Source organism: Chlamydotis macqueenii, chromosome 11 (assembly GCF_036417535.1).
Source record: "Chlamydotis macqueenii isolate bChlMac1 chromosome 11, bChlMac1.mat, whole genome shotgun sequence".
In the NCBI taxonomy this organism is placed as follows: domain Eukaryota; kingdom Metazoa; phylum Chordata; class Aves; order Otidiformes; family Otididae; genus Chlamydotis; species Chlamydotis macqueenii.
Genome location: NC_141566.1, coordinates 1097900 through 1124138, shown reverse-complemented (window position 1 = coordinate 1124138; position 26239 = coordinate 1097900). Strand labels below are relative to the sequence as shown.

At 53.5% G+C, this 26239-nt stretch overlaps 1 protein-coding gene across 4 annotated transcripts; it reads right to left on the bottom strand.

Moving 5' to 3' along the window:
* Positions 1–436: 436 nt before the first annotated feature.
* Positions 437–26239, bottom strand: ENOX2 (ecto-NOX disulfide-thiol exchanger 2). 4 transcript variants are annotated; one of them, XM_086756723.1, is made up of 15 exons: positions 26217–26239; positions 21180–21323; positions 19926–20060; positions 17801–17956; positions 15971–16177; positions 15142–15375; positions 14326–14538; positions 12613–12719; positions 10075–10189; positions 8867–9048; positions 7349–7456; positions 6502–6558; positions 5258–5366; positions 4443–4528; positions 437–2093 (listed from the first exon to the last, which is right to left on the bottom strand). In XM_086756723.1, exons 3-15 carry the CDS (start codon positions 20020–20022, stop codon positions 1962–1964), a joined length of 1803 nt encoding a protein of 600 aa, XP_086612849.1. In that variant the 5' UTR covers positions 20023–20060; positions 21180–21323; positions 26217–26239; the 3' UTR covers positions 437–1961. The 4 variants fall into 4 exon arrangements, with proteins under 4 accessions (XP_086612849.1, XP_086612847.1, XP_086612846.1 ...); XM_086756721.1 differs by lacking the exon at positions 26217–26239 and adding an exon at positions 25806–26108; XM_086756720.1 differs by lacking the exon at positions 26217–26239 and adding an exon at positions 23723–23840 and having other exon boundaries at positions 19926–20057.

The following is a 26239-nucleotide window of genomic DNA, read 5'->3' as shown; positions in this document are numbered from 1 at the left end:
CTGGCGCAGGCAGAGCGCGGAGCGGGACATGGGCTCGCTGGGGCCCTCCCATCCCCAGCGGGACTGCCAGCACCAGCTCCCACGGAGCGACTCGACCCCAGGATGCTCAGAGCCACTCACCGCTGAGCGCGAGGCCGTTCCTGGCTCCTGCCCCCCACCCTGCTCTGCTACTGCCCGGACGCCCCCTCTGCCTGCTGCCCGAGGGATCCCTGCGTCTCCTGACCCAGCAGGCACCAGTTGCCCCAGTTGACTCACTTCCTTCCCTGCAGCAGCTGCATTTTTAGAGACCACAGCCAGGCTTGCAGCTTCCCCCAGAAGTGCTGGCTTTACTATGAGGACAGCGAAGCCCCACGCTGGGAGAGGACTTGGGACAGAGCACCTCCTCCCAGCAGCAGGCAACGGAAGCTAGGTGAGAAAAAGAAAGCAGCTGGGCCAAGATTTGCCCATAAAAAAATGTTTATTCCTTAAAAATACAACGTTAACCCGCAGCGACGTGACTGTTCAGAACATTTCGTTAGAAGGGTTTCCATCTGCTTCCAGCACAGCAAGCCGTCAGCGCGAGGAGCAAGGAGCGCGGCAGGCAGCCGCCCCTGCGGGCGGCCCGGTCCCCACAGAAAGGCTCCTCTCGCTCCCTCCCACTGCGTGGGGCCCTCGCCAGCTGCCCGCTCCCAGAGCTCCCTGGGGACAGAGGGGTCTGGTACCTGCAGCCGCATCTCGCTTGCACAGAGGGAAACTGCGACAGAGCTGCCGTCACGGAAAGCCGGTGCTGACTCCCACAGCTGGAGCGCTGCAAGGGACAGCCAGAAACGCTCCTGAAGGGACAGGCGAGGGAGGAGAGGCGCTGGGGCAGCCCATGATTCAGGGAGCGTTTCCACTGGCCAGAGCTCGACGATCCAGCTGGCGGCTGTCACAGGTGGGGCTCCCCAGGGCTCGGCACCGGGGTCAGCTCTGTTTAATAAATCCTCACCAACCACGCGGACGAGCGGTTGGATGCACCCTCAGTGCGTTTGCAGACAAGGCCAAGCTGGGCAGGAAGGCTCCGCAGGGGAATCCAGACAGGCCGGATTTCACCCTCCACCTTACCGACCTTCTGCAGAGGGCAGGGGAGGAGCCCGGTGCTTGCCGAGAGCGGGAGGAACAGGAGGAGCTGCCTTCGGGAAGATTCAGGAGACAAGTCTGTGCTGCTCGTAGCACTTCCAGAGGCTTTGCCTCCAACGCAAAGCGGGTGGAGAAACTTGGTGGTAAGCCACTCCCGAAACAGGTCTGCTGTAGGCGCTCTGCTCCCCCCCGACCAACAGAACACCAAACACCCTTCCCAGGTAAAAAGTTATTTACAGACTGACTGCAACGCACAGACACCCGCGGCGCCAGCAGAACCGCGCGCAGCTCCCAGCGACACCGCCTTCACCTCAGCTTGGCTGTTAGCAGGGAAAACGGCACGAAAAAGAACCAATCGCTTGGCTCACAGAACTCTGAGCCATCTAAACCTTCGTCTGCTTAAACATCTCAGTTTTCAGTCATAGAAATGTCTAGAAAACTCCTTTTTTTTTTTTTTCCTCCTTTTGGTGGTTCTACAGGCCAGGAAACGCCCCTTTGTTGTCACTTCAGAGGACAGTCTACGGCTGTTCCTGCCAGTACGGAGGTACAGGGTGGGAGATTTGGGCACACAAAACACAACATTGGCAAAACAAACAGTCAACACGCCGCGCTTAGAAATGTCAGACAGGAACTTTTTTCACAAAATACGCTGAGCAGCACTCGCCCGCTAACAAATAACTGATCAAAGAAGGTACAGAACTTAAGTTTCTCCCAGCGCTGCTCTGGACTTACAGTTTCACTTACAAATTATCCCACCCGCGTTCGTGCTGCGTGCAAGGTAATGGTCACGGGCAGAGGCAAGAGGCATCCCAGGTTTTCTTGGCGTACATATCCTTGGCTGTTCTCAAGTGTTAAGTCGAAGCTCAGGTCATTTTCAGTCCATCAAAGCCACAAAACTTCCACCTTTTCTCCAGGCTGGCCCCAACGCCACTCAGCTCCTGCCTGAAGGTGTTCTGCAGCCGAGTCATGAGCACTTCCACTTCCGCGGTGCAGATCTGTGAAAACGAAGGAAAACCTCACCAGAAATGAAGGCGCTTTTGGCTACGGAAGCCCTGTAGTGACCGACGATATTGAAGCTCAAGCACGTTTAATTGCTAGAGCACACCTGGGAGTACGTCTACTACTGCTGCAAAACCAGAGCTCCCAGTTACCGGGTACGGAAACCAGGGACACGGGGAATTTATATCACACCCCGAACGGCCACAGGCATGCATCTACAGAGCAGCCACCACGTCCCTAGCAGCGCAGGAGCTGCTCAGAGCTCAGATGTGAGACCCGGAGCTTACACCGCTGCAGAGAAGAAACCTCAGCACAGCAGGCGGACTAGCAGACTTGCTGGAGCAGGGCAGACCAAGGGCTCGGCAAGCCGGACTCTGGTTCCGGGTACTGACCCACGGCAGAGCAGAGCGCAGTGCAGCCCCGGGGACGTCACCCTGCCGCCCTTCCAGGGTGACTCTCTGTGGTAGCTTTCCAGGGTTTTGTAACACAGGCAGTGGCAGGAAGCATAACGTGTTACAGGGTTTTCTCAAACACCTCAATCTGACTTCCAAAACCCCTGCCAAAGTTACATGTCTTCTCAACGCCGCGCCCTGCGGAGCAGAGTTCAAAGCCTCCGCGGTGTTTCCACAGGGCTGGGGCAGGGCACACACCTGCCAGCTTCACCCAGTCACACATCGGCTACGCGGTCTGCATCAATACCAGTCACACGCAGGCGGGCAGCCCCGCGAACCTCACTGCTCAGGCAGCCACAAGGTACAATGACAGTTCAGCAACCAGAAAAGCTGTTAGGATGCTGCTGGGCCAGAGCTAACTTCCCTCTCAGTAGCTGCTGCGGTTTGGATTTACTAGGGGATTTGGTATGAGAAGAATGTTGGTAACACTGATGTCATGAGTTGTTGCTACAGACCAAGGACGCTGTGCGGCTTCCCAGGTTCCGCTAACGTGCGGGCGCAGGAAGCTGGGAGGGGTACAGCTGGAATAATTGACCCAAACTGGCCAAGGAGAGTATTCCATGCCACAAACGTCACGCTTGGGTTGGCTGGGAGCAGCTCGCTCACTTTCGCTGCTCGGGCCAGGCTGCATCGGCCATCGGGACGTCAGGTGGTGAGAAGCTGTGCTTCGTTTGTTTTGTATATTTTAGTACCCTTACATTTTGTTATTCTTGTCATTTTCCTTCGCTATTCCAGTGAACTGGCTTCATCTCAACCCAGGAGTTTTCCTTTCCTCCTGATGCTCTCCCCGTCCCCCTGGGGAGGGGGAGTGAGCGAGCAGCTGCGTGGTACTCGATTGCTGCCGGGGGTTAAATCGCGACAGGAAGACAACCGAAGAACGGTAGGGCAGAACAGGGAGACACAATTTCTTTCAAAAGGCCCTGCACAGGCCCTCGCCATTTACTCTGAAATGGAGTCTGAAGCCAGGGATACAGAAATACTGCAGGAAACGGCAGCTGCTTCTTGTACTGAGGAAAATGCACGAGCACCACTCTAGTTATGGCTGATCTTGGCCCCTGCACCCAGGACTCGATCTCTCCACTCAGCACAGGCCCCTGTAAGCAGGGACTGCGATTCACTGCTTATGCTTTTGTAGTGTAAGGCCTCTGCACAGCACCCTCCTAAAAATGACTGCACTGGCAGTATCAAAACAGCGACAGAAGAGGCTCAGTGAAGGGCTACGAGATCAGAAGTATGCAAAAACTTTGCTCAGAGACATTAAAACAATATGAGTGTTGAGTTTAGAGAGAACATACACAAACAGCGGCATGGCAGCTGTTCCAAGATAATAAACAGCATGCAAGAGGAGGGCTGTTCGCTCTTTTCCTTAGAGGTCACAAGGACAAGGGAAACAAAGGCAGCAAACTCTAACAGAATAAACAGAAATACATTTTTGGTTGAGATTTTAAAGATGGGACTCACTGCTGCAAAATACAGCTAGGGTCAAGGGGTTTCCTGCGATTACAGGCAGGACCACAGCCGAACGCCTGCAGTGGAACAGCAGCCTCCGCTCCGTGCACAGGCCAGCGCTCAGCGGTGAAGGGCTAGGGCAGGAGCCGGGGTGCTCTGAGCACTGTGACCCAGTGGAAGGCGGCCCTGCCCGCGGCAGCGGGGTGGACATGGTGATCTTCAGAGGTCACTCCCAGCCCAAACCATCCTGGGACTCCACGCTCACCCCTTCCCTTGCCTTCCTCCGGCAAGTTATTCCCGTTAACACACGCCAGTTCTTACTGCCCAGCCCCCACCGCTCCCAGGGAGGGGTGAACCTCTCCCAGCCGCACAGACCGAGCACAGGCGGGGTACGCACGCTCCGCCCAGGCTGGCTCGGGGCACTGGACACACTGGCACACCTACTTTGCTGTCCAGACGCTGCAGGTAGGAACAGATGTACTCTATGCTTGCTCCAAACGGGTGCACGTGAAGAAACGTTGAAATTATTCCTGGAGAAAGGAACAAGGAGAGTGTGGCTGAGTGACCATGAAGTAAAGACAATGCCTTCTCCCAGCAAGACAGGGATTTCTGTCTCTCCTCTGCAATGCTCCACAAAATCCCCAACCACCCAGTGCCCTGGGCTGAAGAGTCGCAGCATGCCACGCTAGGTTACTGTTCAATGTTACTGGGAACAGGCAGGGGAAAGGAATTCAAAAGGGTAGCGGGTACACCTGCGCTGTAAGTCAGAGGTCACCAGTCCCTTCACGAGCACCATGCCACAACGCTGGCAATACTTCTCATCCCATCACACCTGGCCCTCTCTCTGCCACCCTTCTCCACCCTCTCTGGCTACAGCTTCTAAAGCTAGAGGAGCGTACCTGCGTGGGTCCGTGCCTGACCTAACGGCGTGCCTCGCTGCTCTGCGCATCCACAAGCGTCATCCACGCTGTGAGGCGCTGCAGCGCCCAAGCTGACTAAAGTCTCAGAGCCTGTGACACTGCTGAGGCTGCTGTAAGGCTGGGTAGGCTCTAACCAAACGAAGCCAGACCCTCCTCTTTGCACAGGCAAAACCCTGACCCCACCAAGGCTCGAGGCCTCCCCTGGTGCCAGCACTCCCACCCCTACTGGCACAACCAAAGGAGGAAGAGGGGCCAGAGGGAGCCGCGAGGCCGCCTTGAAGCAAGTCCCACTCAGCTCAGGTCTCCAGCGTCACCACCAAGCCCATCGAGAGATCTTACCAACTAGCAGAACTTCTCGTTCGGATTTCACAGGGCTGTTGCTCAACGCCCTCTCAGCCGGACACTCCTTCTCCTGGCTGCACGCACAAACTCTGGGTGTGCTGCTCTCCTGCAAAAAAACCCACAGGGCCTGTTCCGCACTCCGGCAGCACAGCAGGCGCTCTCAGGCATCAAGCAACAGCGAGGTCAGGCCTGACAGAGTCTGTGTTTTTGTTTTCCTGCTTCTGTGAGTCACTGCTTTCATTGCATTGCTGTGTCCGCTGTTTGTTTTGTGGAATGCTCCCAGCAAAGCACAGCTATGTTCATGCTGCTGTGTCTGAGCCCGTGACGCTGAGCAAGATGCCAGAACGCACACTTTATCCGCCCCGTTCACTGGTACATGTCTGCTCTAAGAGGGCCTTATTTTAAATAACAAAGGAAAAAACAGACTAGAAGGAAAGCCTTGCAGTGACTAATTCAGATGTAGATGTTTATTTTTCAGATGTCCCGACCGAGGCAACGTCATTAACCAAGTGCCCAATGGCTGCTGGAAGGGTTTAGGATCAGACTGTCCTTGACTTGTGTTTGTGGTACTGAATTTAACCGGAATTTTGCATCATTTATTATCCCCAAAATAAACAGAGGGCTGCCAGCGATGCAAAGACTTGGTGGGTGCACTAAAAGCAGGACTTTCTTTTATTCTTAAGTTTTATGTGGAATTCCAGTGGTCTGAGAGCTACAGCCAGCCATAACTGGAAACAGCCCCCAGTCACTAGTGAAACAGACTGGACTTAGGCCAGTAACAAAGATAGAACGCAATGGTCCCCTGGGTTGGTTTAGCTCCTTACGCCAGTGCAGTTCTCAGCCACGCAGGACTGAAACTGCACAGTCCTGGCCCAAGCAGGCAATAACGTGCCTCCCCAGGAGACAGCAGCGTTATCCTGGAAAGGCACTGTCTGCTTCCTCCCGGAGATCCAGCAGATCGCTTTGAAGGCTTGTGAAAAATAACAGTGCAACAAGTTACCTTGCACACCAAAACCCATGTCTACAGCAGTGTTGTGAGCACCCACTGCTCCTCCAGCCAGGAGCTGCTAGCAGTGGCTAACGAGGATCTGAATTTGCAGATAAGGCAGTCTGCGCGTACCACACCGACACACTTCGCAACAAACCGTGCTTTGGAAACTGCTCATCCCACAGCGAGGTGTCGCCACCTCCCTCAGTAAGATATTCTGAACCGAAGCAGCGGAAAATAAACTTGGACTTACACTGCCTTGACAGTCAATTGCATCTCTCTCCTTGTCCTCCTCATCTGCTATGCTTTGCTGTACACGGGGAAAGAAAAGGAGAGATTACTGACAGTAGTCTTATTTCTGTTCTGCGATATCAGGCACTGAAGGTTACTGGGATACAAAGCCATTTACTATCTTCCCTAGCTCATGGCACAAGAAGCTGGGGCTAAAGACTGAAAATCCAAGACACGACCTAGCTCTACAGTCCCCAGGGAGAAGTGCTGCGTAACGTTCTTGTCTCTCCTGTATCATTGCGCCTGTGCTATCGAGGACCAAGCGAGGTTAGATTCACGCGTGGGCCCACAATCAAAAGACAGAGTGGATCACACCTGGGAAGAAGCAGTATTTATGTCTAGAATAAATCCAGCCAGCATCACAATATTATAACACTGACAAAGCCTTTCCATTAAATAGTGTTTATGGAGGTCAGATCAAAACCCATCCCTAAAATGCAAATCTAAAAATCAGTGTTTGATAATTGAGACGCTCTTTTCTTATCTTTTAAGGCCGAGGCTGCAGAAAAACACATTTCAGCTGCAATGCCGCTGTATACCACAAAATGGAAGTTAATATTTTATTTACTCAGTTGCTAAGTAGATTGCCTCACTGGTACACAAAGCCATCAGCACGTTCATTACTGATACACATCCTCCAGTCTGGCAGGTCATTTTTTCCAGCTTTCCAAAGACAACTGCTCCTAAGCCAGGGCCAGGCATCTTCTAGAGCGCAGGAGGACAGAGGCCGTCACCGTGCTCACGATGGACCATGAAATCCAAGGTCTGCATTTACTGCTGAGAATAAGGAAGCCCTGGACAGCACATACCTGCTCCTTCAGGTTTTCTAATAATGTCTCTATTTTCAGTTTGTCTTCTTTCACTTTTTCTAACTCAACTTCTCTCTTTTTGTATTCCTCTTGTACTTTCAAAAGATGCTGGAAGAGAAAAGAAACGAAATTCTTAACCTGCCTTTCACCTCCTATTATTTAAAGAATAGGAAGTGAGAAAGGGCTTTTCCATGAAGACCAGACAGATCATACTCAGAACAATTAAAAGGTTAAGTACATAACAAGAAGAAATCTGTTCCACAATGTACTGTAGAAACGTCTTTGCCTATTAGCATACCAAAAAAGCCTGACTCCGTAAACACGGGGCAGTAATTCCATCATCAACAAACCTTCACCGTCCCCGAAACGAAGCAGGTGCTGTGCTCCAGACTGCGGGCCTGCCTGTTAAAGCTAACGCTTCCTCTCCCCGAGTCTGGCTCACGCTGTGGCCATCCAGACAGCCAACACGGGACAGTGCAGCAGAGACGAGCGATCTGGAGGAGAACAGCTTGAACGCTAGTATGGCAAGGGCACCAGCCTAGCAGCTCTCCTAACTCAAACCAGTACACACAAATGTGTGTAAATATATATTTTAGTGAATGCTTTCTTCCATGCTTAAAAAACCCGAATCAGTTGCTTACTTTTTCTCCCTCAACTAGAAGAAAAGAAAAGAAAAGAAAAAAGAAAAAGGCATCAAGGCAGTTCCTCCAGAATATTGTCCCAGCACCACTCATCCCGGTAGTGGCGTAAAGACAAACCTGACCTGCCTGACACCTGTGAAAAGGGAAATCTGTTACGTCCTGCAATTCCTGCCATCTCCTCCCACACTGAAGGCTTGTGGTGACCACAGAAGGCTTCTCCCGCCAGCTCCAACATCACAGACACCAGTACTGTCAGTTTGTGTGTCAGGTTGATCCAGAGAACGACCACAGCCTTCACCACACCGCTGCGGGTCCTTCCTTTAACGAAGCGCTCCCCTGAGCCACCTCACGCTCCGGACGGTGGTTATCAGTCTGGCTCAACAGCCTCAGGGCTGCTGCTAAAGGTGGCAGGACCCAAAGCACTGATACTCCCCCCAGGGAAATTCCAAAGAACAAGACATGCCCTACACACTCCTACATGAGAACAGAAGCCCAGTAAAGCTCAGAAAAGGTGTCAAAGCAAGGGTGGGATTTCCAACTTCTTGGTTACGCTGGTAAGCTGGATCTCACATGGGTAGGGAGCGGGTAAGCACAGACTCGGTACTTGAGAAGTCACAGCGTGGTCGAGCAAATTGCACACAAGTCCATAAACATGGATTGTTTCCACGCGACTTATCAGCTCATACACAATCACCATTTTGAATGTTTGGTTGTCTGGGTTTTTTTTTTTTCCCCACACTGGAAATGACAAAGTTGCCCCCATTTGCCAGTTTTGATCCCACTGAAAACCAAACCACCTTTGCTTGTGTTTCTGCTCCACGTCCCAGCCCCTCTGCCTCTGTAGCAAGGCCATAGCCACAGAAAAGTCCAGGCCCACCTTCTGCATCCCCTGCAGAGCCTGCTGGAGAAGCTTCATCTGCTGCTCCTTGGTCGTGTCCTCATCCCTGCTGGCCTTGCCTTGCTCCTGCTTCAGCAGCTCCACTTCATTGCGGTAGGCGTCCAGCTGCCAGCGCAGGCTGTCATTCTCCTCTTTCAGGGCTTCCACCTGTGACACCAGTGCTGGAGAACAAGGCAGGGATCAAAAGTCAAAGAATTGGGGGCAAGAAGTCCCTGGGTGCTCTCCCCAGCGCACAGTGGCCCTGGACAACGGCAGTTTCCAGGGTCATCCCCCGCTCTTTAGCAACACAAATAGCCTGCAGATTTTTGCCACGTCATTTGGCTCACGGGTCTGCTCTTTGCTCCCACTCACCACCTGGCCGCACAGAGCAGAGCCAGGCAAGAAGGTTCTCCAAGCTTCTACTACAGCTGAAGGAGATACACGTGCAAACACGCTCACACACTGCACCGGCAAGTTCAGGAACAGCGAGGGGCAGGCGGGACCACTGCTGGGCAAGAAAAGCCCTCCAACGACAGCCTAGATATCAATAGCCTCCTAGCACACGGCAGTGGGAAACGCACCCGAACATCACCGAAACACTTGTGTGGTCAACGAGATCTGCGCCTGTTTGCCAGTGAAACACTCAGTGACAGCAGGAAAAAGCTGCAGCGTTTCTGAGACAGCGCAGGTGTCTCAGCAAGGCACTTCTGGAGACAGCGGAGGGGGCTGAACAAGCAGGTGTCCTGCTGCGTATTCCAGGAAAGGAAATTCAGAAGGAAGATAGACTAGATGTTTTTAGCGGAAATGTTTGGAGAGATGGGCCTTTCACAGTTTTCTGAGGCAGACCACAGCCTAGGGACAAACTACATTGCTTAGGACAAACGTAAGGACCCGGCTACTTCTTGTCAGATGTTCTGAGCAAAGCACGGTGAGCACGTCAGAGCATTTAGAGCCTGGTAAAACAGACCCCACACGTCTCACCAGGGTCTGCAGTTCGGACACAGCGTCAGGCTGTGACCGTCACAGGGAGGAGTGCCAAACACAGGCTACAGAGCCAGACGCCAAGAGGAAAACAGCTCCAGACAGCTGCAGGTGGTCTTGCTCTGCCTGGGACAATTTGGGGTACAGACCAGCCAGAACAGAGCTCCTGAAAGAAACCACTGAAGAGACAGGCACTTGGTTTACGAGCTGTAAAAAGTTATTTTTACCTGATTCTTCTGTTTCCTTCATCTCGGACGGATCTTCTATTTCCTCATCAGACATTTCCATTTCCTCCTCTCTTCGAATACCCATTAGTTCATCATTGTGAATGTTACGAATTTCCTAAGGTTCAGAAAGTAGAGGGGTTTTTAAATACACATTCCAAGGAACAGACTGGTTGGATAAAAAGATGCTGAAATCTAAGTCTGCAAAATTCAACTCCATGACATAGAAAGGGGAAATGATAAAGAAGTGGCCCAGACTAGGAGATCAAGGGCAGTATCTAGCACAAGGCAGTCTGTCAGTCCTACTGGTGTCGCTAGCTCTTCCATCTCCCTTCTCTTTGCCCCAGGGCGGGCGCTGAGCCTTGCCCAGCGCGGTTTCTCGGTGAACCGTCCCGCAGCGGCCCACGCGCCTCTCCTACGTTCAGCGCTGCCCAACCTTCCGACCACTGGCAGGTCACTGCCTCCTGTCTTCTTGCTCACAGTACACACCTACATCAGGAACGCCCTGCCACCACCAGCAGCACCCGTGCTCTCCCCTGCCCCGCACCCCCGAGGGCTGGGCCACTCTTCCCCTACCCCGATGTGGCTCTGCCCTGCCTCCTCCCTGCTGGGCTCCGACCCCACGCCCTCCTGCCCAGCGCCCGTGACAGACGCACGCACTGAAGTCAGCCGCGCTGTGCAAACCCTGAGAAATCCTGCCAGGCTGCACCTCCTCCGGAGCCGACAGCACCGGCCTGAGCTGGGACAATTCCAGACTGGAACCACTACAGCTGCACACCGGCACAAACACCAGAGCGGGTGAGCGTGCGTCCGTCACCTGACGCTATAACTATCTGCGGCCCCCTCGAGCTTTCCTGTGCGGCAGCAGGCTGGGTGGCGGCGGTCTCCCTTGAGCAGCGACGCCTCTCAGGGTTACCTCTCACAGCCGAGACCCCCTTTACTCAGCATCTGATCTCTACAGTGAGGTAAGTGACATTCTAAATTACGTCTGAAAGTATATTGTGTGCTAGCAACATTTTAATACATATGCACATATCTCCAGCTACAGCTTAATGACTAAAAGCGTAGTAAGCGTTAGTGTTTGACCGCTGTCAAAGTGCCACTCAATTATTGCTCAATCACCATTTGATTACCGTTTAATTATCATTTGATCCTTGTTTAATCATCAATAAAGGTGAGGAGAGGAAAAAGCACCAGAGAAGCCAAACACTTGAGCAAGGCCCTTCCTAAGGCCTGGTAGCTGGTAGCTACCGTAGCACGGTGGTTCACCAGGTCCCAGCCTTCCACGGCTTCATATGAGCCGCTTGCAGCTACAGGAGCTGCCGCCCTGCCTTAAGTCACCACTGATAACATAAAACCCTGGCCTAGCCTAACAGCTCCCCAACACACACCCATTCCCTGAGCTGCCCGCCAGGCTTTCCTCTGATGCAGTGACCCGCAGGATTAAATTCTGCCAAAAGCTGTACCAAGAACGTGCGTCTTGTGGGTCCACCTTCCTTTAAGGGAAGACCCTAAGCGGGGGGAGACCAGCAGGCTGAGCCCAGCAGCAAGAACTCCTGGAAGAGGCCTCACCAGCGGTCTCACAGCCTCCTCCCAGCAGGAGAACTTACCTTGGAACAAAAGACAGCTCCAAACGGAGAGAGAGCCCCCACCCTAGCCACAGAAAGCAATCTCAGTAAGCAGGAAAGAGGAGCACTAGGGCTCAAAGTAGAAGTCTAATCCGGATCAGGCTCTCCACCTGGCTCATCAGGCATAAACCAAAACCTTAGCTCCTCCTTTACCTACTCCGAAAGGCTTCACTCAGTGGGATTTGGAAAGAAAGTCTCAGAAGTGCAGTCTCACGGGGAGATCACAGCTGGAAACTTCCCAGGAAAACACAGTCAGAGTTTTCCAACACTGTGGAGGATCGATCATCCGCTCTCTACCCACTGGCTGGGTATTACCCAACGCCACGGGCTTTTCTCAGGTCCCAGCTGCACGGGAAGGCGGCCAGCGTATCCCCAGCCTAGTGTGGATCACCCATCACCAGCCTGTCAGCTTCACCCAGATGTAATTTTGATGTTAAATAATCTTAAATCCTGTACTTCCCCAGCAGCGTCGCTGCACGGGATAAACACACAAATATGAGAGCACTCTCCCTCAAGTTGTCCAGACTGTCCAGCTGCAATTATTTCCACCTCTCAATAAAAAGGTGATAAAGCAAATCTCTGGTGACGCTTAGGGTTGTTCAGTTTGGTTTTTTAACATCTCTCTAGAAATCCCTCTTGCTTTAACATTAAAAGCAGCAGGAAACAGATCAATAATTATTATTGTTGCACAAAACTTCAATCAGCATACAGATCTCGAGGTATTGCTGCTAGAAACACAAATACCAAGAGAAAATTTATTACCTGTGACACAAGAGACGACTGAGCAATTCCCACCTTACACTGTGAATTAAGGTGTGTTACCCACGCGAGCATCGCGCAAACTTAAAATCAATATCCTGACAAGAAAGAGACTGCGCCGGACGATCTAACGCAATAAAAAAAAGTTACCAACCTCTGCTTGCTTGCACCACACGCTGATGTTCTTACGCTGAGCTTTCGTGAAATGGTCCCAAGCCTTTTGTTTGGAGGCAGAATGGTACACGGCCACTATCTGCTCGACTGAAGCAGCAAATCAGCAGTCAAATCAGGGCAGAATATCATCCAGAGAGGGCGAACAAGAGGAGTAAAGGAGTAAAAGAGCGGAATCAGGCAGGTGGTTTGGCTGACCTTTTCTCACAACACTGCACTGCGCTGAAGCTACGCTCAGGAGAGGGGCTCTGAGCCTGGACAGGAAAGCGCAGGCTTCACCAGGCCAGTGCCAAATGCTCACACAGTAACAACCAGCTGGGAAAGCAGCATCTGCTCTCAACTGGACAAAAGGAAGGCACACGTTGCGCTCAAAAATATTCAAATACGCTGTGCAACGCGGCCTAGGAGTGTAACAAGCACACCCGGGCAGCACACGCTGTCTGCAACGGGATGAGTCAGTACAGCTGCGAAAGCGGGCGCTGCGGGTCCTCGTCTGCCCAGCAGGTGCGATCCCAAAGAACAGGGCCCCAGCCTGAGCACGACCGCATCCCCGCCCAGGAGTACTGCGGAAAAGGGATTCTGGCATCAGCCTGCACATTTTTTTTTGTTCCTGAGATTTATTCCTTCTGTTTCTTTAGAAAATTTGCAGAGGTTTCTGGAAATACAAAGTGCCTCTCCTGGGATGAGAGCTCACCCAGCAGCAGAAAGCACATCTACCTGATTATAGATACTTTTTTTTACACTTGTGATGTTGTAGCAGGCATAATTCTTATAAAATAAGATCAGCTCTCTGCTACTTAGATCAACCTAAGAGTGGCTGAGGTATCAGTGGGTGTTATAGAGTGCACTTGCATGCCACTGTCTATTGCTACTTACTCTGCAGTGCTTACTGTATTTCCTTCTGGACTGCGTGCCTGTATGTTTTACCACGAATAGAATTAAAAAACAAAAAATAATTTATAAAAAAAAATCAATTATCAAACAAGTAACAGCCAAAATTATTGAATATAAAACTAAAAGTTAAGAATGTTCACAAGGGGCTCAAGGAGACTTAGTACGATTGTGGAGAAGGAACTCTGAAAGGTACTCTTAAAAAAAGTGAAACAAAAACATATTCAGACTTAGTAAAGAAAGGATGTGTAAGAGACAATGAACTGTTCAAGGAACTGTTACAAATCACGTCTTGGAACCAATACAGTCCATGCCTCTTCCTTAATTTTGTGGTTTAATCAAGTACTGGGATTTGAAAGACCCAGGCTCGAAACGCTGCTCTGCAAGCAGTTTTCAGCTGTGACTGAGCACGGGGTGTTGGGAGCACGCTGCTGCATCCTACCTTTGGTGAGAAAATCCTGCACACTCCGCTGAGGCACCACATCCCCAGGAACTTACCTTGGCTGTGCACAGAAGTGGAGTTGAAAAGATGACAGAACTACTACTAGACTATAATTGGAAGAGGTAAAAAAATGAAGAATTCATTCTCTCCTCCTTCCAGGAGGTGGACTCTTACTCCAGCAAAGAGAACCACAAGAAGCGTTTGCCAAGTTAATGATCAATGCTTGTAAGTTAACTGGAGCCGCACAGAAGCGACTGCTGCTTCTTTTCCTGGGGCCCTTCTAGTGTGGCCTCTCCAGACTCTAGAAATTAAGCACCTTCCCTACCACCAACAACCAACATTCAGTGCGGACACACTACTCACACTGAACCAGAATCCCTGAGAGAGCAAGTTTGAATTTCTCTTTAGCTTCCTCCATCTCTTTCTCGTGAGCCGCTTTCTCGTTCACTAGTCTGCGAACGTGGCTGTTGGCCGACTGGATCATGGAGTAGAAGTTGTTGGCAGTCCTCCTGTTCACTTCTCCGCGCTCTATCCAGGTCAGCAAGGTCTGAATGGCTTCCAAGAACTTTGTGTCATCTGCAGCAAGAAAGGACACCTTTACAGCACAGGGTCACCTGCGCAGCGTTCTGACCCTTTCCCTGCACTGCTGACTGCTCTCTTTTAAAAGTCAGCTTACTCTGGGCAGCTAACCACAACTCGTGAAAGCACGGTATTACCCGAGCACAAGGCTACACAAAGGAAGGCAAGTCTAACAGCAGGCTGACGGAGCAAACCATCTGTTGAGGTGCAACAAGGAGGACCAACTGCTAGAAACCTACTGGAAAACTTCCTATGCCTATCCAGATGTACTTTTCCACGAAAGAAAATATCCTCCAGCTCCAAATTAATCAGGCCACACACGGGTCTCAGGCTTCAAAGGTCTTGGGACTTACACTAGTGCTTTTAACATGAACAAAAATGCTTTCAAAGAAACTGTTGTGCTCAAGTATGGGTTTGTTTTTACAAGAAGACAAAATTCTGAAAAACAGCTAGCTAGGAGAGCTGCTGCGTGCAGGCTGAGGACTCTGCAGGGTCTAGATGGCACCAGCACTTCAGTTCAGCACAATGACCACTGGAGAACACAGATCTCTGTCCCAGAGTCTGCACAGAAGGGTGGCCATGCCCCGCAGAACCACTTACCTTTCAATTTCTCAGCGACAACGCTGCACTCGTGGTCAGAGTAATGGACGACGGGAGGTGGGGAGGGTGGGCGGAAGCGCTCCTCTTCCAGCCTCCTGCGATGGCGCTCCTCTCGCGCCAGCATCCGCTGCTTACACTCCCACTCGTACAGATCATCCCGAGCCTGAGCGAAATCCACGTGCAGACGCCCAGTATCCTTCTTGTCAGTGCTGGAGCCCAGCCTGATGCGGTAGCCTGGCAGCGACGACAGCAGTGCTCAGACAGGACAGGTGACTGACCTCAGGCTCCAGCCACCCCCACACCTGTCTCTCACTCCTACAGAGCCAGAAAGCCCCCGAACAGGAGAACTTACCGAAGAGTTCAGTGCACAGAAAGCGATGCTGGGAAAGGAAACAGCGGTTAGAGGGTTTGCTGCTACCTGCCTGTGTTTTGTACACGCTAGCCAAGACCTTACGGGGCTGCTCCTCCTCTAAGTGCTACCAGGTCCTGGGTGTCCAACAGCAACTGTTGAACTGCACGTGACCTCTCAGGCTGCAGGACTAAGCCCAGCTCTTCACGTGGGGAAGGAAGATCTGATAGCTAGGAGATTCCTCCACACTTTCACAGACTCCAGAAGTTGGGGATGGGAAGGAGGGAATGAGAGGCGAGACATGGCAAAGAGACGGATGGCAGTAATCTCTGGAACAGCCCCCATCATCCGGTGCAAGTGGGAGTAAGGTCAGCAAATGTGTACGTCCACTGCGTGGGAACTATCATGATAACTATAATTGAGTCATTACACTGCTGTTCCAGAACATTAAGCTGCCATGTGAGACAGAAATACACCTACCAGAAAGATAAAGTGCCTTGTCCACCATGAACTCCTCGGCGAAGCGGATATGACAGAAATTCTTCTTACTCTTTCGAATAGCTATGACTTCCCCACACTGCTCAAACACTTCCATGATGATCTGCTCAGTTGCGTTTTCTGGCAGTCCTCCAACAAACACCGTCTTGCATCCTGGGGGCCTCTCTCTTGTTGCTGGAGGGGGAAGATCTGAAGAAAGCAAGAGAGAAAGCAAACCGGGTTAGTTTGTGGTTTGTCAGCACACATTCCTTTCATTTACCTAAGAGACGACCATGCCTTCCCAGCTTCCTTCAGAAGCACACTGGGATCCACCAGCCTCGAGTGCCATCTGCTGGCACCTTCTTATGAATCATACAGAGACACAGCTACAACCATCTCCCGCAACCTCTCTGCATGATGAAAGCATCCTGTTTCCAGTGAACAGCACTGCTTCTGAAAAGATTAGTTAGGTCTCTGGTTTTCCATAGGTAACTTCAAGACTCTCCTGTGCTGACACGGTCCCAGAGACTCCTGCGGGGCTCCGACACTGTGGCCAGGCTGCGCAGGTGCTGTGTGGAGAACCATGCCTGAGACTTATGCTCCTACCTTCCCCAGTTTGTAACTTCTGTTAATTTCATACTTGAAAATTTAACATTAATGCTTTGCAGGGTGGAGCGCTTCTGACTCTCTGCTTGTCTGGCAGCAAGCACAGCCCACGGGATCTGACTTACTCTTCTTCTCTGAAGGCAACAAGGCAAACAAAGCTTGCAGGGAGAGCAGTGCACAGCAGCTGCAGAAACACCAAGGCCAGGGCAGTGCTTACTGCCGAGCTGCATGCACTGACCTGCTGCTGCCAGGCTCTGCCGCACGCGGGTACGCAGCACAGAGGGCAGAAGAGGGGACCACGACTCTGCGCATCTTGTGTTGATAACTCCAGTCATGACAAGCACAGGGAGGCAGATGTGTTGGTGAAGTGTCTTTCCTATTTTCTTCATAGAGCAAACAGAGACTTACCCTCTCCCCCGGTACCTGCACCTCCCTCTGCTCACATCAGTCCGTGTAGCGGAGCGATGAACGAAGCAAGAGCCCGCATCACACTGACAGCACTGCAGAGCTACGGCTTCTATCCCCTCTAAGCTGGCTACGAAACCAGTCCCTGCAGCGAGAGGGCACCAGCTTTGCAGACGTGAGCTCTGCCAACAGCACGTACAGGCTCCTGCAAGCCTGTGCATTACTAAAGCTGGATCTTGCCAAGAATTCTGCCTTTGCTTAACCTCTGACAGCCTCCCACTGCCGTGGCCTGCTCAGAGTAGAAACAGAGCACTACAGGGCCACAGCCCAACATGCTGGGTCACAGGCCCTTTGGTTTTCCAAGTCAAACGCAATTACTGACCGTTTCTTAAAGTTTTCTGTCTTATTTCCAACTGCCTCTACACTCCTTCCATCACACTCCGCAAAACCCAGGGCACAGACTTGCACGGACCACGCTGGCTGACCCAGTCCCCTTAGCTCCAAGGGCTTGCTGTCTTTGAAGCCTTAGAGGGCACACGCAGGAATCACGCCATGAAGATTAGAGTTCAAATATTCAAGGACTGGAACGCTTTCTTTCCCAGCCCTTACCAACCTAACAACCGAAAAGGCTGCTTACTGAAACGGCAAACACACAGGGACAAGAAGAGCCTTTTCCTATTGCTCTGTCACCTGCTTGCCAGCACGGACTCAGAGCGACTCACCCCAGAGCAACGCAACGGCTCTTCTCTCATAGACATGTTTGTACACACACACACTCCTATATAGACAGACAGAAAGAGGAAAAAATACAAAGCCAGTTACGTGGGTTAGGTGGGAACAGAGTGCAGCTTTTGCAGTGAATGATCTCCTTCGCAGCAGGCATGTCGGGAGGGATGGGAGGCGGGACTATTCCCAAGCCTGGCATCATCGGGTTGATCGGAGGGATCCCCGTCATCATCCCAAGAGCAGGATCAAAATCTAAACAGGGAAGAGAAGAAGGGAGTCAGGTAGGGGTTCGGACTCGGACAGGAACTCTTTATTCAGACAGCAAACGGAGTAGAGAGGGAACATCACAATACAACTCACCAGAGCTTCAGATGTGTGCCCTTAAAACAACTTTTTGACAACTACTTCACTGTTGATTGCCTCAGCCAAATTTTCTCTGTTCAAATAAACCACTTCTTTTTGCACTCTGTAGACACCAACTCCCACCTAGTGCCGAAACCTTCCCCAGCAAGGTTTATCCACATAACTGAGCCTGTGGCACACATAAGCAGCGTAACACCTCACCCAGTTCGGTTTCATTCAGTAGTGCAGATAGCTTGTGACACAGGGCTGAGGGCATCACCCAGGCAGGCACACGAACCCACCACTGCAGCTTCTGCAAGCCTCTAAATTCAGCCCCTTCACATTTTAAACTCTTCATGCCAATGAGAGCAGCCTCACCTTGTCCTGGTAATTTGTTACTGCTTCAAGGTTAGCTGACAGAAACGGGTACGGATGCCAGAGAAAACCCTCACTGCAGGAACAGAGCAGCTCGGGGAATCCGAGGGAGGTGAAAGCCAAGATGGGTGGTTTTCTGATCAAGCAAGACTTACAGCTTTCTACAAGCATGAGTGGACGCAATTATCAGAAGCAAAAGAACTAGCAGGGTAATGAACTATCACGTTATGATGAAAGGCAGAAAGCGAGTACGCGAAGGCAAACAGAGCCTGTGGTCTCTGGATCTGTGGTGAGCCCCACTGCTTATTGCTCAGCCAGCAAAGCGCAAGACAACTTGCCAGCTCGCGTGGAGATCTGCTGCTTCCGTTAAGAAGCTGAGCCCATGGCTACAGGCCAGCATCCAAGAGGCTTAAGAAGCCGATTCAGAAGAGCCAGTCTCCAATTTTAAGAACTAAAAAAAAAGAAGAAAAAAGTCCTCAAGGACTCTGAAGAGTTCCAAAACACCAGGCCTGGCAGGCACTTGTTGGTGAAAGCGGTGATACCCTTTTCTACGCAGAGCTGGCAGTAGCTGGATGGCGTGAGAGGTGCCGTGCACTCCTTTTAGACACTGAGGTCCTCCCACAGCATCTCACAACTACACGCTTTACTTCATCTGTAGGAACAGAAACTGGCCGGTAAATTCTTACGCATCTCTAGACTTTTTTTTTTTTTTTTTTTACTGTGACCTGAAAATTTAGTCCCACCTAGCTTTCAAAGATGGCCCAAAGCACACCAAGCTGCCCTTGTCCCTCACCTTTAACAGATGCTATAGATACGGCTGGTCTAAACTTCAAACCATCACTGCGTTTGGGAACTGCTCCACGTTCACCAGAGCATCCTGTCCTCCCGCAGCCAGATCACAAAAAAGTATCTCGCTCCTTCGAAGACATTCTGCGTTGTTTGTGTTGGGTGCAGACCTCGCAGTCTCAAAGGGACCAAACCAAACATCACGCAGAAGCCTTCCCCTGCACCGGGGAACGGGGAACTGCCTTCAAACTCGTCTGCTCTCCTAGGACAGGCTTCTGTTGGTGTTTACGTGACTGAAGCACGTGAGCAGAAGGATGACATGAAAACAACACTCGTGCAGTGAAGACAAATGTGAAACAAGGCCTAGGGGACAGAAGAGTACAGACTGCAGGCCAACACGGCAGTTTAAGCGATGCTGTTAAACACAGCATCAGCCGCACAGCTAACCACCTGCTCCACGCCACAGGAGCGGAGCAGGACTGCAGAGCGCTGCCCACGCAGACGCTCCCTCCCCGGCTGAGCAGGCAGTTATTCAGGCAGGGGACACCATGCTTCTCACACGCTTAATGCGGTAAATCACTTCCAGACACACGTGCATTTCAAACACAGCTTATTCATGTTTTTGTACACGGTAGGCATTTAGCCAACTCCACCCAAACAGGTTCTTCCCAAAGACGTTTGAAAGGAACAGGGGACCAGTCTGGGCAAGCTGACGTACCGGGCAGGAGCGGCTGTCCCGTCATCCCCATGGGAGCCATCCCCAGGTTGTTCATCGCAGTGGCCCAGGCAGTTGGGTCCGACATTGGCAAGCCCATCGGAATGGAGTCGAGGCTTAGATTTCCACCACCATCTGCTGACAGGAAAAACGTGATTAAGAGCTTAGTGCGTGCCTCCTCTCTTCTGCAGGGCAAACGTGGCCCAGCAGGGCTCCGCAGTGTCAGCGCCCAAAAATAGATCTGAACCTACCCTATACAAAAGGGCCAAACGAAAAGAAAAAAACCAAAACCAAACCAGTTCCCTCCCTCTAGAGCAGACATTTTATGGAAGCAAGGTCTATGGAAACACTGCCTGCCAAGAGCAGCTAAATGACGGTTTCTGCACCACAATCAAAAGCTCTAAGGGGCCTTAAAGGACACTGATTAAAGATAAGGGGTAGGTTTGACTCCTCCAAAGAGATCTACGAACAAAGGACAAACATTCAGCAGGTATAAATTGTCATAACGGCACCGCATTTGCAGAGATGGCCAGCCTGTTCCGGCAGAGAGCACTTCCCCTGCCATTAGAAGACATTTCTCCTCCATGCTAAAAGGGGAGGTGAAGCAAACAACAGCGGCACGCTGCCGGCAGCGGCAGTACCAGGGTTATTTACTCAAGGTCGAGCAGAGTTACCCGGCAATCCGGATGGAATCATTAACATTATACAAACATGTGGCTTAATTAAGCATCCGGATCTTCCTCAGTGATCCAGCTGGGCCAACCAGGCCTTCAGCTGGTTACTTCCACGTACCACCAAGACACACGCTTGCTGGTTTTGTTTGCACGGGTTTTAATGGGAGGTGCCCCAATGCAAAAATACTTCATTTCAAAGAGGAAAAACACACTTAGCACAAGGTTAACTCTGCATAGAAAAAAAACCAACCCCCACACAAACTTTTTTTCTTGTGGAAAAACACAGAAAGACTCATCCAGTTCAAAAAAAGCCAACAGTCTGCACCCAGAGCAATCTTCTGCTGAGGAGAAGAGAGAGCTGCCCAAAACAGAGCAGGGACATCAAACCTGGCCATGTGCAGTCAGAGCTGTCTCACACGCTGTCTTCCTGATGAAGCTGCCACAAAATGAATGCTTGTTTGAAAAAAAAAAACAAAACCCCAAAAAACACGGCTTCAACAACAGAGTGGGAGGGAGCGGAAAATCCCGTCAATGTTTGTGCGGCTGCCCCCTCTGCCGCCAGCCCGAGCTGCCACCCGCTCACCCGGGGGAAGGCTTGCTCTCTTCCTCTTCTTGCCCGGATCACTTCCATTCTCGGCCAGGCTTTCCAACACCTGCGGGCCAGCAGCACTGCCGAGCTGCAGAGACTCGCTGCTGCTGGCAGGATCGAAGGACAGATGGTTTAAGCCTAAAAGAGAAAAAAGACACTTAGAGACCTTCTTTAATTGGGTTTGCGATGCTTCAGGACCACAGCAGTAGGAGAAATGCTCAGTCCCAGGGACCAGGAGCCTTTCAGGGAGCCTAGGAAGGAGCGGCTCGCCTTCGCAGCCAAGGAAGGGTGCTCTGCCCACGCACCCCCAAAGAGGGGAGTGCACAGCCCCTGCCAGCTGGACCAAACTCCTCCTCAGGCAAGCGATGGAGCCGCTGTCGGAGCCCAAACTTCTTCAGCCCCAGGGCTCGCGTGCTCTCCCCACCCCACAGCACAGGCGCAGGTCCCCTTTGTGGGCACCGACTCGTCAGCGATTCCCACTCCGTCAGTCCTCAGCCGCACCATCACCACCCGCCCCACGCGCTGGGCGCGGGCTGATGGCGCCCGCAGGAGATGCTGGCCGCGCCTCCAAGGCACGGGAGCACCAAAGGTGACAATTACGCCGTCTCAACGCACTGACGGGTCAAGGCATTTCTACCAAACCTTTCTCTAGACACTCTGCAGCGTCGTGATTTCTATTCTAGAGGGTTTCACTTCCAAGAACTTGTTAATAGACATGGTTGCAGTGCAGGGCTGTAAATAGCCAAGAAAGCGGGCACAGAGAGCCTGCAGGGCTCTTCTCTTCCCTCCTGAAAGGTGAGAACACAAGAAGCCGCCAAGAAGCACGTACCACTCGGCTGGCAACAACAATAGTCACGCCCGGCCACACCGGACGCCTCCTGTGCTGTTTCTTAAATACCCCAAAGTCAAAATGTCACCGAGGTCCTGCAGGCTCAGGAAAACAAACCTCAGAAGCAGGTTAAAAATAGAGAGAGGCCGTGCGCAGACCAGAGAAGGAGCAATTGTAAGATTCACCTCTCATCATCCGACTGACAGAACAGGCACCACTGAGCTAGAAGATTCCTCACTAGAGGAACAGATGGGAAAAACCAGTGAGGATGCTTAAGGATGAGCAAGAAATGACTGTGAGCAAGTCCTCTCACGCAGCAGCAGGTGGCTGCAGGCGGCCTTCGCCTCTGGAAACGCACGCCCAGGTGCACCTCACGGGAGGGCGCACGGCAGCCTCCCACCGCCCCAAACGGCGCCGGCAGCGCACAGCCCCGCCCGGCCCTTCGGGAGGGGCTGCTCCGGGTGCGTGCGGGTGCTATATACAGCTGCAGCTTCCACAGCACGCGTTCAGAAGGGGCTGGATAGAAGAGATCTCAATGTTCCAGGCATAAATCCACCCTCCCTGGGTCCCACGCCAGATCCTGCACGGGACTTCGTTTTCCAACCACTCGTTTCTGCTAACGGAGCTTGGCCGCTTGCCTTAACGAGCAGTGAAAAATAAAGAAATCAAACGGTCACCAACGTGAGCTGAACAGCAGCGTGTTACACACCGTTCCCGCTACCGAGAGCTGAACGCGCCGACAACGCCTCTGCCCAGCGCGTGGGCGCGCGCAGCTCGCTGCGCAAGGCTCCAAGGCCTGCACGGGAAAACAGCACCCCGAGGGCTTCCGCTCCACGACTTGCCATCCGCCCCGCTGCGCTTGCGTGTCCAGCCCAGCGCCCGCAGGAGCTCTGCCCACCAGCCTAGCGCTGCTTTAGAGGCACGTAAACCAGTTCACCCGGGGCCAGACGGGGGAAGCGCACGCAGTGATGGCGACCGCGCGCTGCAGCCGGTCAGACGCTCGAAGGGCTCCCTTGAGGCCCAGCTAGGCGACAGAGCAGGTACTCAGAGCTCAGAGAAAAAACTAGTGACAGGTATGCCGACACCTGAAAGCGTTTTAACCACACACTTCAGAAGCCTACACAGATCACGCCCGCTCACCAGCCGTCTCTCTTACCCGCCATCACGAGGAACTTCAGAAATGGGCTGACACAGGCTTTGCTATAAATACGGATTTCCCTTTTGCCAACACTGGCAATATCTGCAATAAATATTGCTCGGCCTGGACAGAGGTTCCTTTTCTCTTCTGCTTGGTTAGAAACAAACTGCTTCCAGGACACAACTTGCCATCTGATCACATCCTGCTGGTTTTCAGCTCTAAAGAAACACACTTCAGAAGAAAGCAATCAATTAGGGAGCACAGAGCAAACAGCGGGAGGGGAAAGGACAGGAGACACCGAGGTTCCAGGTTACATTTCGACGCCAACTATTTGCTTTCCAGCCTGGATCCCAGGTTCAACACCTGCTGTTGGGCTTGCACGCTCCTTTCTGCCGTGCCCCTGGCTTAAGCGTCAGGCTTGGAGCTTCACAACCCTCTGTTTGATCCAGAAGCCGCCCAGGCGCACCGACGAGAGAGGCGGACTTTCAAGCGTTACCTCTGCCGGCTCCACAGAACCCTACACGCTAACAAGACGTTCCCGGAGAAACGCACATGGAACACACACTCTACCTGCGTACTGCACAAGAAACATGGCGAGACGGTGGCCGTACTCCAGCACCTCAGCCAGCTCTCCGGCCTCCCCCAGCCTGTCTGTCTGTTTAAAGGACGCAGTCCAGGGTCGAGCTCCCGCACTCGGTGCGGCTCCATGCAAGCCTCTCAGCGCAAGAGGAAATTTGGGCGCTAACGAGGGTAAAACGCCCCCCGCGCCGCCCCGCGGGCGGGCAGCGGCAGCCCGGGCTGGAGCTGGCAAAGGGCACCGCACGTGTCCCCGTCAGTCTGCAGTGAGTGACACCGGCGGGCAGGCTCTGGGACACGGGGGACACAGGCGGGCGAGCAATTAGCAACGGGCGCGTTTGAGCTTGCGAGGGATTTCATACATCAGTGCTCTGAAGCGCTGGCGCGCGGCTAGACAAATCCTGTTTGCATGCCGGAGATTAGCGACCTCAGCGCAGGAAGATTAAGTTCTGGTAATCCTTGGCGGTAAGAGGCGCACCGCTCACTTTCCCTGATCCTGGAAGCTTGTACTCTGAAGAAATATTGACTTCAGACAAGCTATTCTAGTAGCGCACCTAAAGAGAGAAAAAGAAAAAAAAAAAAAGAGACACAAAGAGTCCCTTCTTCGACTCGGCGTTCAGCAATGCCAACGGGCCATCTGCAGGGCTTTCACCAGACTGTATTTTCACAAACACACATCCACAGCAGCAAAACCACAGGGACTCGACCAAGCTGTGCACGAGCCGCACCGTTTGCTTACTCTCACAGCCCAGAACAAAGGGAAAAAGCTCTTCACCGGGGTAAACGCACGCGTGTGCACCGGCACAGACCCAGGCACTCGCCGCCGCCGCCTCCATGGGCAGTCTCCAGCAGCCACTCCAGCCACCACGCCGCACCACCAGGAAAAAAAGAGGGGAAAAAAAAAAAAAAAAAGAGGGCAGTCTCAAAGAAAACCCGGCAGAGTCAGCAATCGGGATCACGGGACGTCCTAGTGCAAAACCCGGATGGAGCGGCAAGCGTTGCTCCCCCGCCACGAGCCTTGTGGAGGGGCAGCGCCAGCGAGGGCCCAAACGGCTTCGTCCTGGTCCCGGCCAAGAGCGGAGCAGCTGGGCGCAGGGGGAAGGCGTCACTCCGGGACGGACGCGTCGGCACCGGGGGAATGTCAGCAGAAAAGTCGGGATTAGGGGAGAAATCTCACACCATCGTTGGAAGGTGCGCAGAATGCCTCTCTAGCAACACCTTATCCCGGACATTACTGGGAGATTGAGCTTCACCCCTTCCACAAGCTCGAGTCACCCACACCAAAAACATGACCTTAAAGTAGGAAACCTGACCTCACAGCGGCTCAGGCGGAGCTTTCAACAACTTAACGCAGGGCTTTTAAATCAGGCGTTACAAAACCCCACAAACAAAACCTAAAGGAACAGGAAAACCAGCCAGCCGGCGCCCAGAGCGGGAAGAGCTGCGAGGCTGCAGTACGAAGGAGGGCTGGCGTGCTGGACAGCCCCCAGCCCAGCCCCCCAGCCCAGCCCGCCTGGCATTTCACCCCCACCCGTGCTCTCCAGGCCGGAAAAGCTCGGCGTGGCTGCGCAAGCGAGGCACGGGGGAGCGGAGCACGGGAGCTAATGGGTAACGCGCTCCGGGCACTGCAGCACGAAAGCACCTCCGCGCAGCACGGCCTGGACCCGCGCTGCAAAACACGAGCAAAACTCAGGCCGTAAGAAACACCTCGATGCCAAGAAGCTCGAGCAGAACGCCTGAGGAACTCCACAGACCGGGGCCGCAGGGCAGCGACAGCCCACCGGCAGCTGCGGCTACCGGCTGTGAGCGCTCCGGGGCTTCCCACGGACGGCTGGCGGCAGCAGGACGGGAGCAGGGCTGGGCAGGGCCGAGAGAACACAGAGAGAGAACACAGCCAGGGACCCCCGGCCCGCGGCGCCCCAGCCCCCTTCATCCCCCGCTCTGCAAGCCAGCCGCGCCCGGGGCACCGCCAGCCGAACGGTCTCTGTAACCGCGCCCCACCTCCGCCTCCCCCCCGCGCCGCGCTCACCGCCACCGAGCCCCGAGGGAGCCTGGCGCCCTCCCGCACGCAACGAACCTCTCCAAACCGCCTCCCCGCCCGCCGAACGGCCACCGGGGCCTGCAGCGCGCCCCCTCCGCGCTCGGCCGCTCAGAGACGGCCCGGCGGGGAGGGCCGGGACCGGGACCGGGGCCGGGGCCGGGGCGGCCAGGAGGCCCCGCAGCCGCGCCCGGGGCCGGGCAGGAAAAGCTGGGGGGGCCCGGTGGGCGCTGCGGCCTAAGAAACCGGGCGGGCGCAGACCCGCAGGAGCGCGGCGCACGCCGGCCCCGCCGCCCCGGAAGCGCTGCCGGCCTCCACCGGAGCCGCCGCCCCGCTCCCCACGGCCGCCCCCTCGGCCGCGGACCGCCGCCGCCCCCCGGCTCTCCGGACGCCGCGGGGCGCGGAGCCGCCCCCTCCCCCGGCCGGGCCCGGTCCCAGCCCCGCGCTCACCGCCCGCTCCGCGCCCGCCGCCC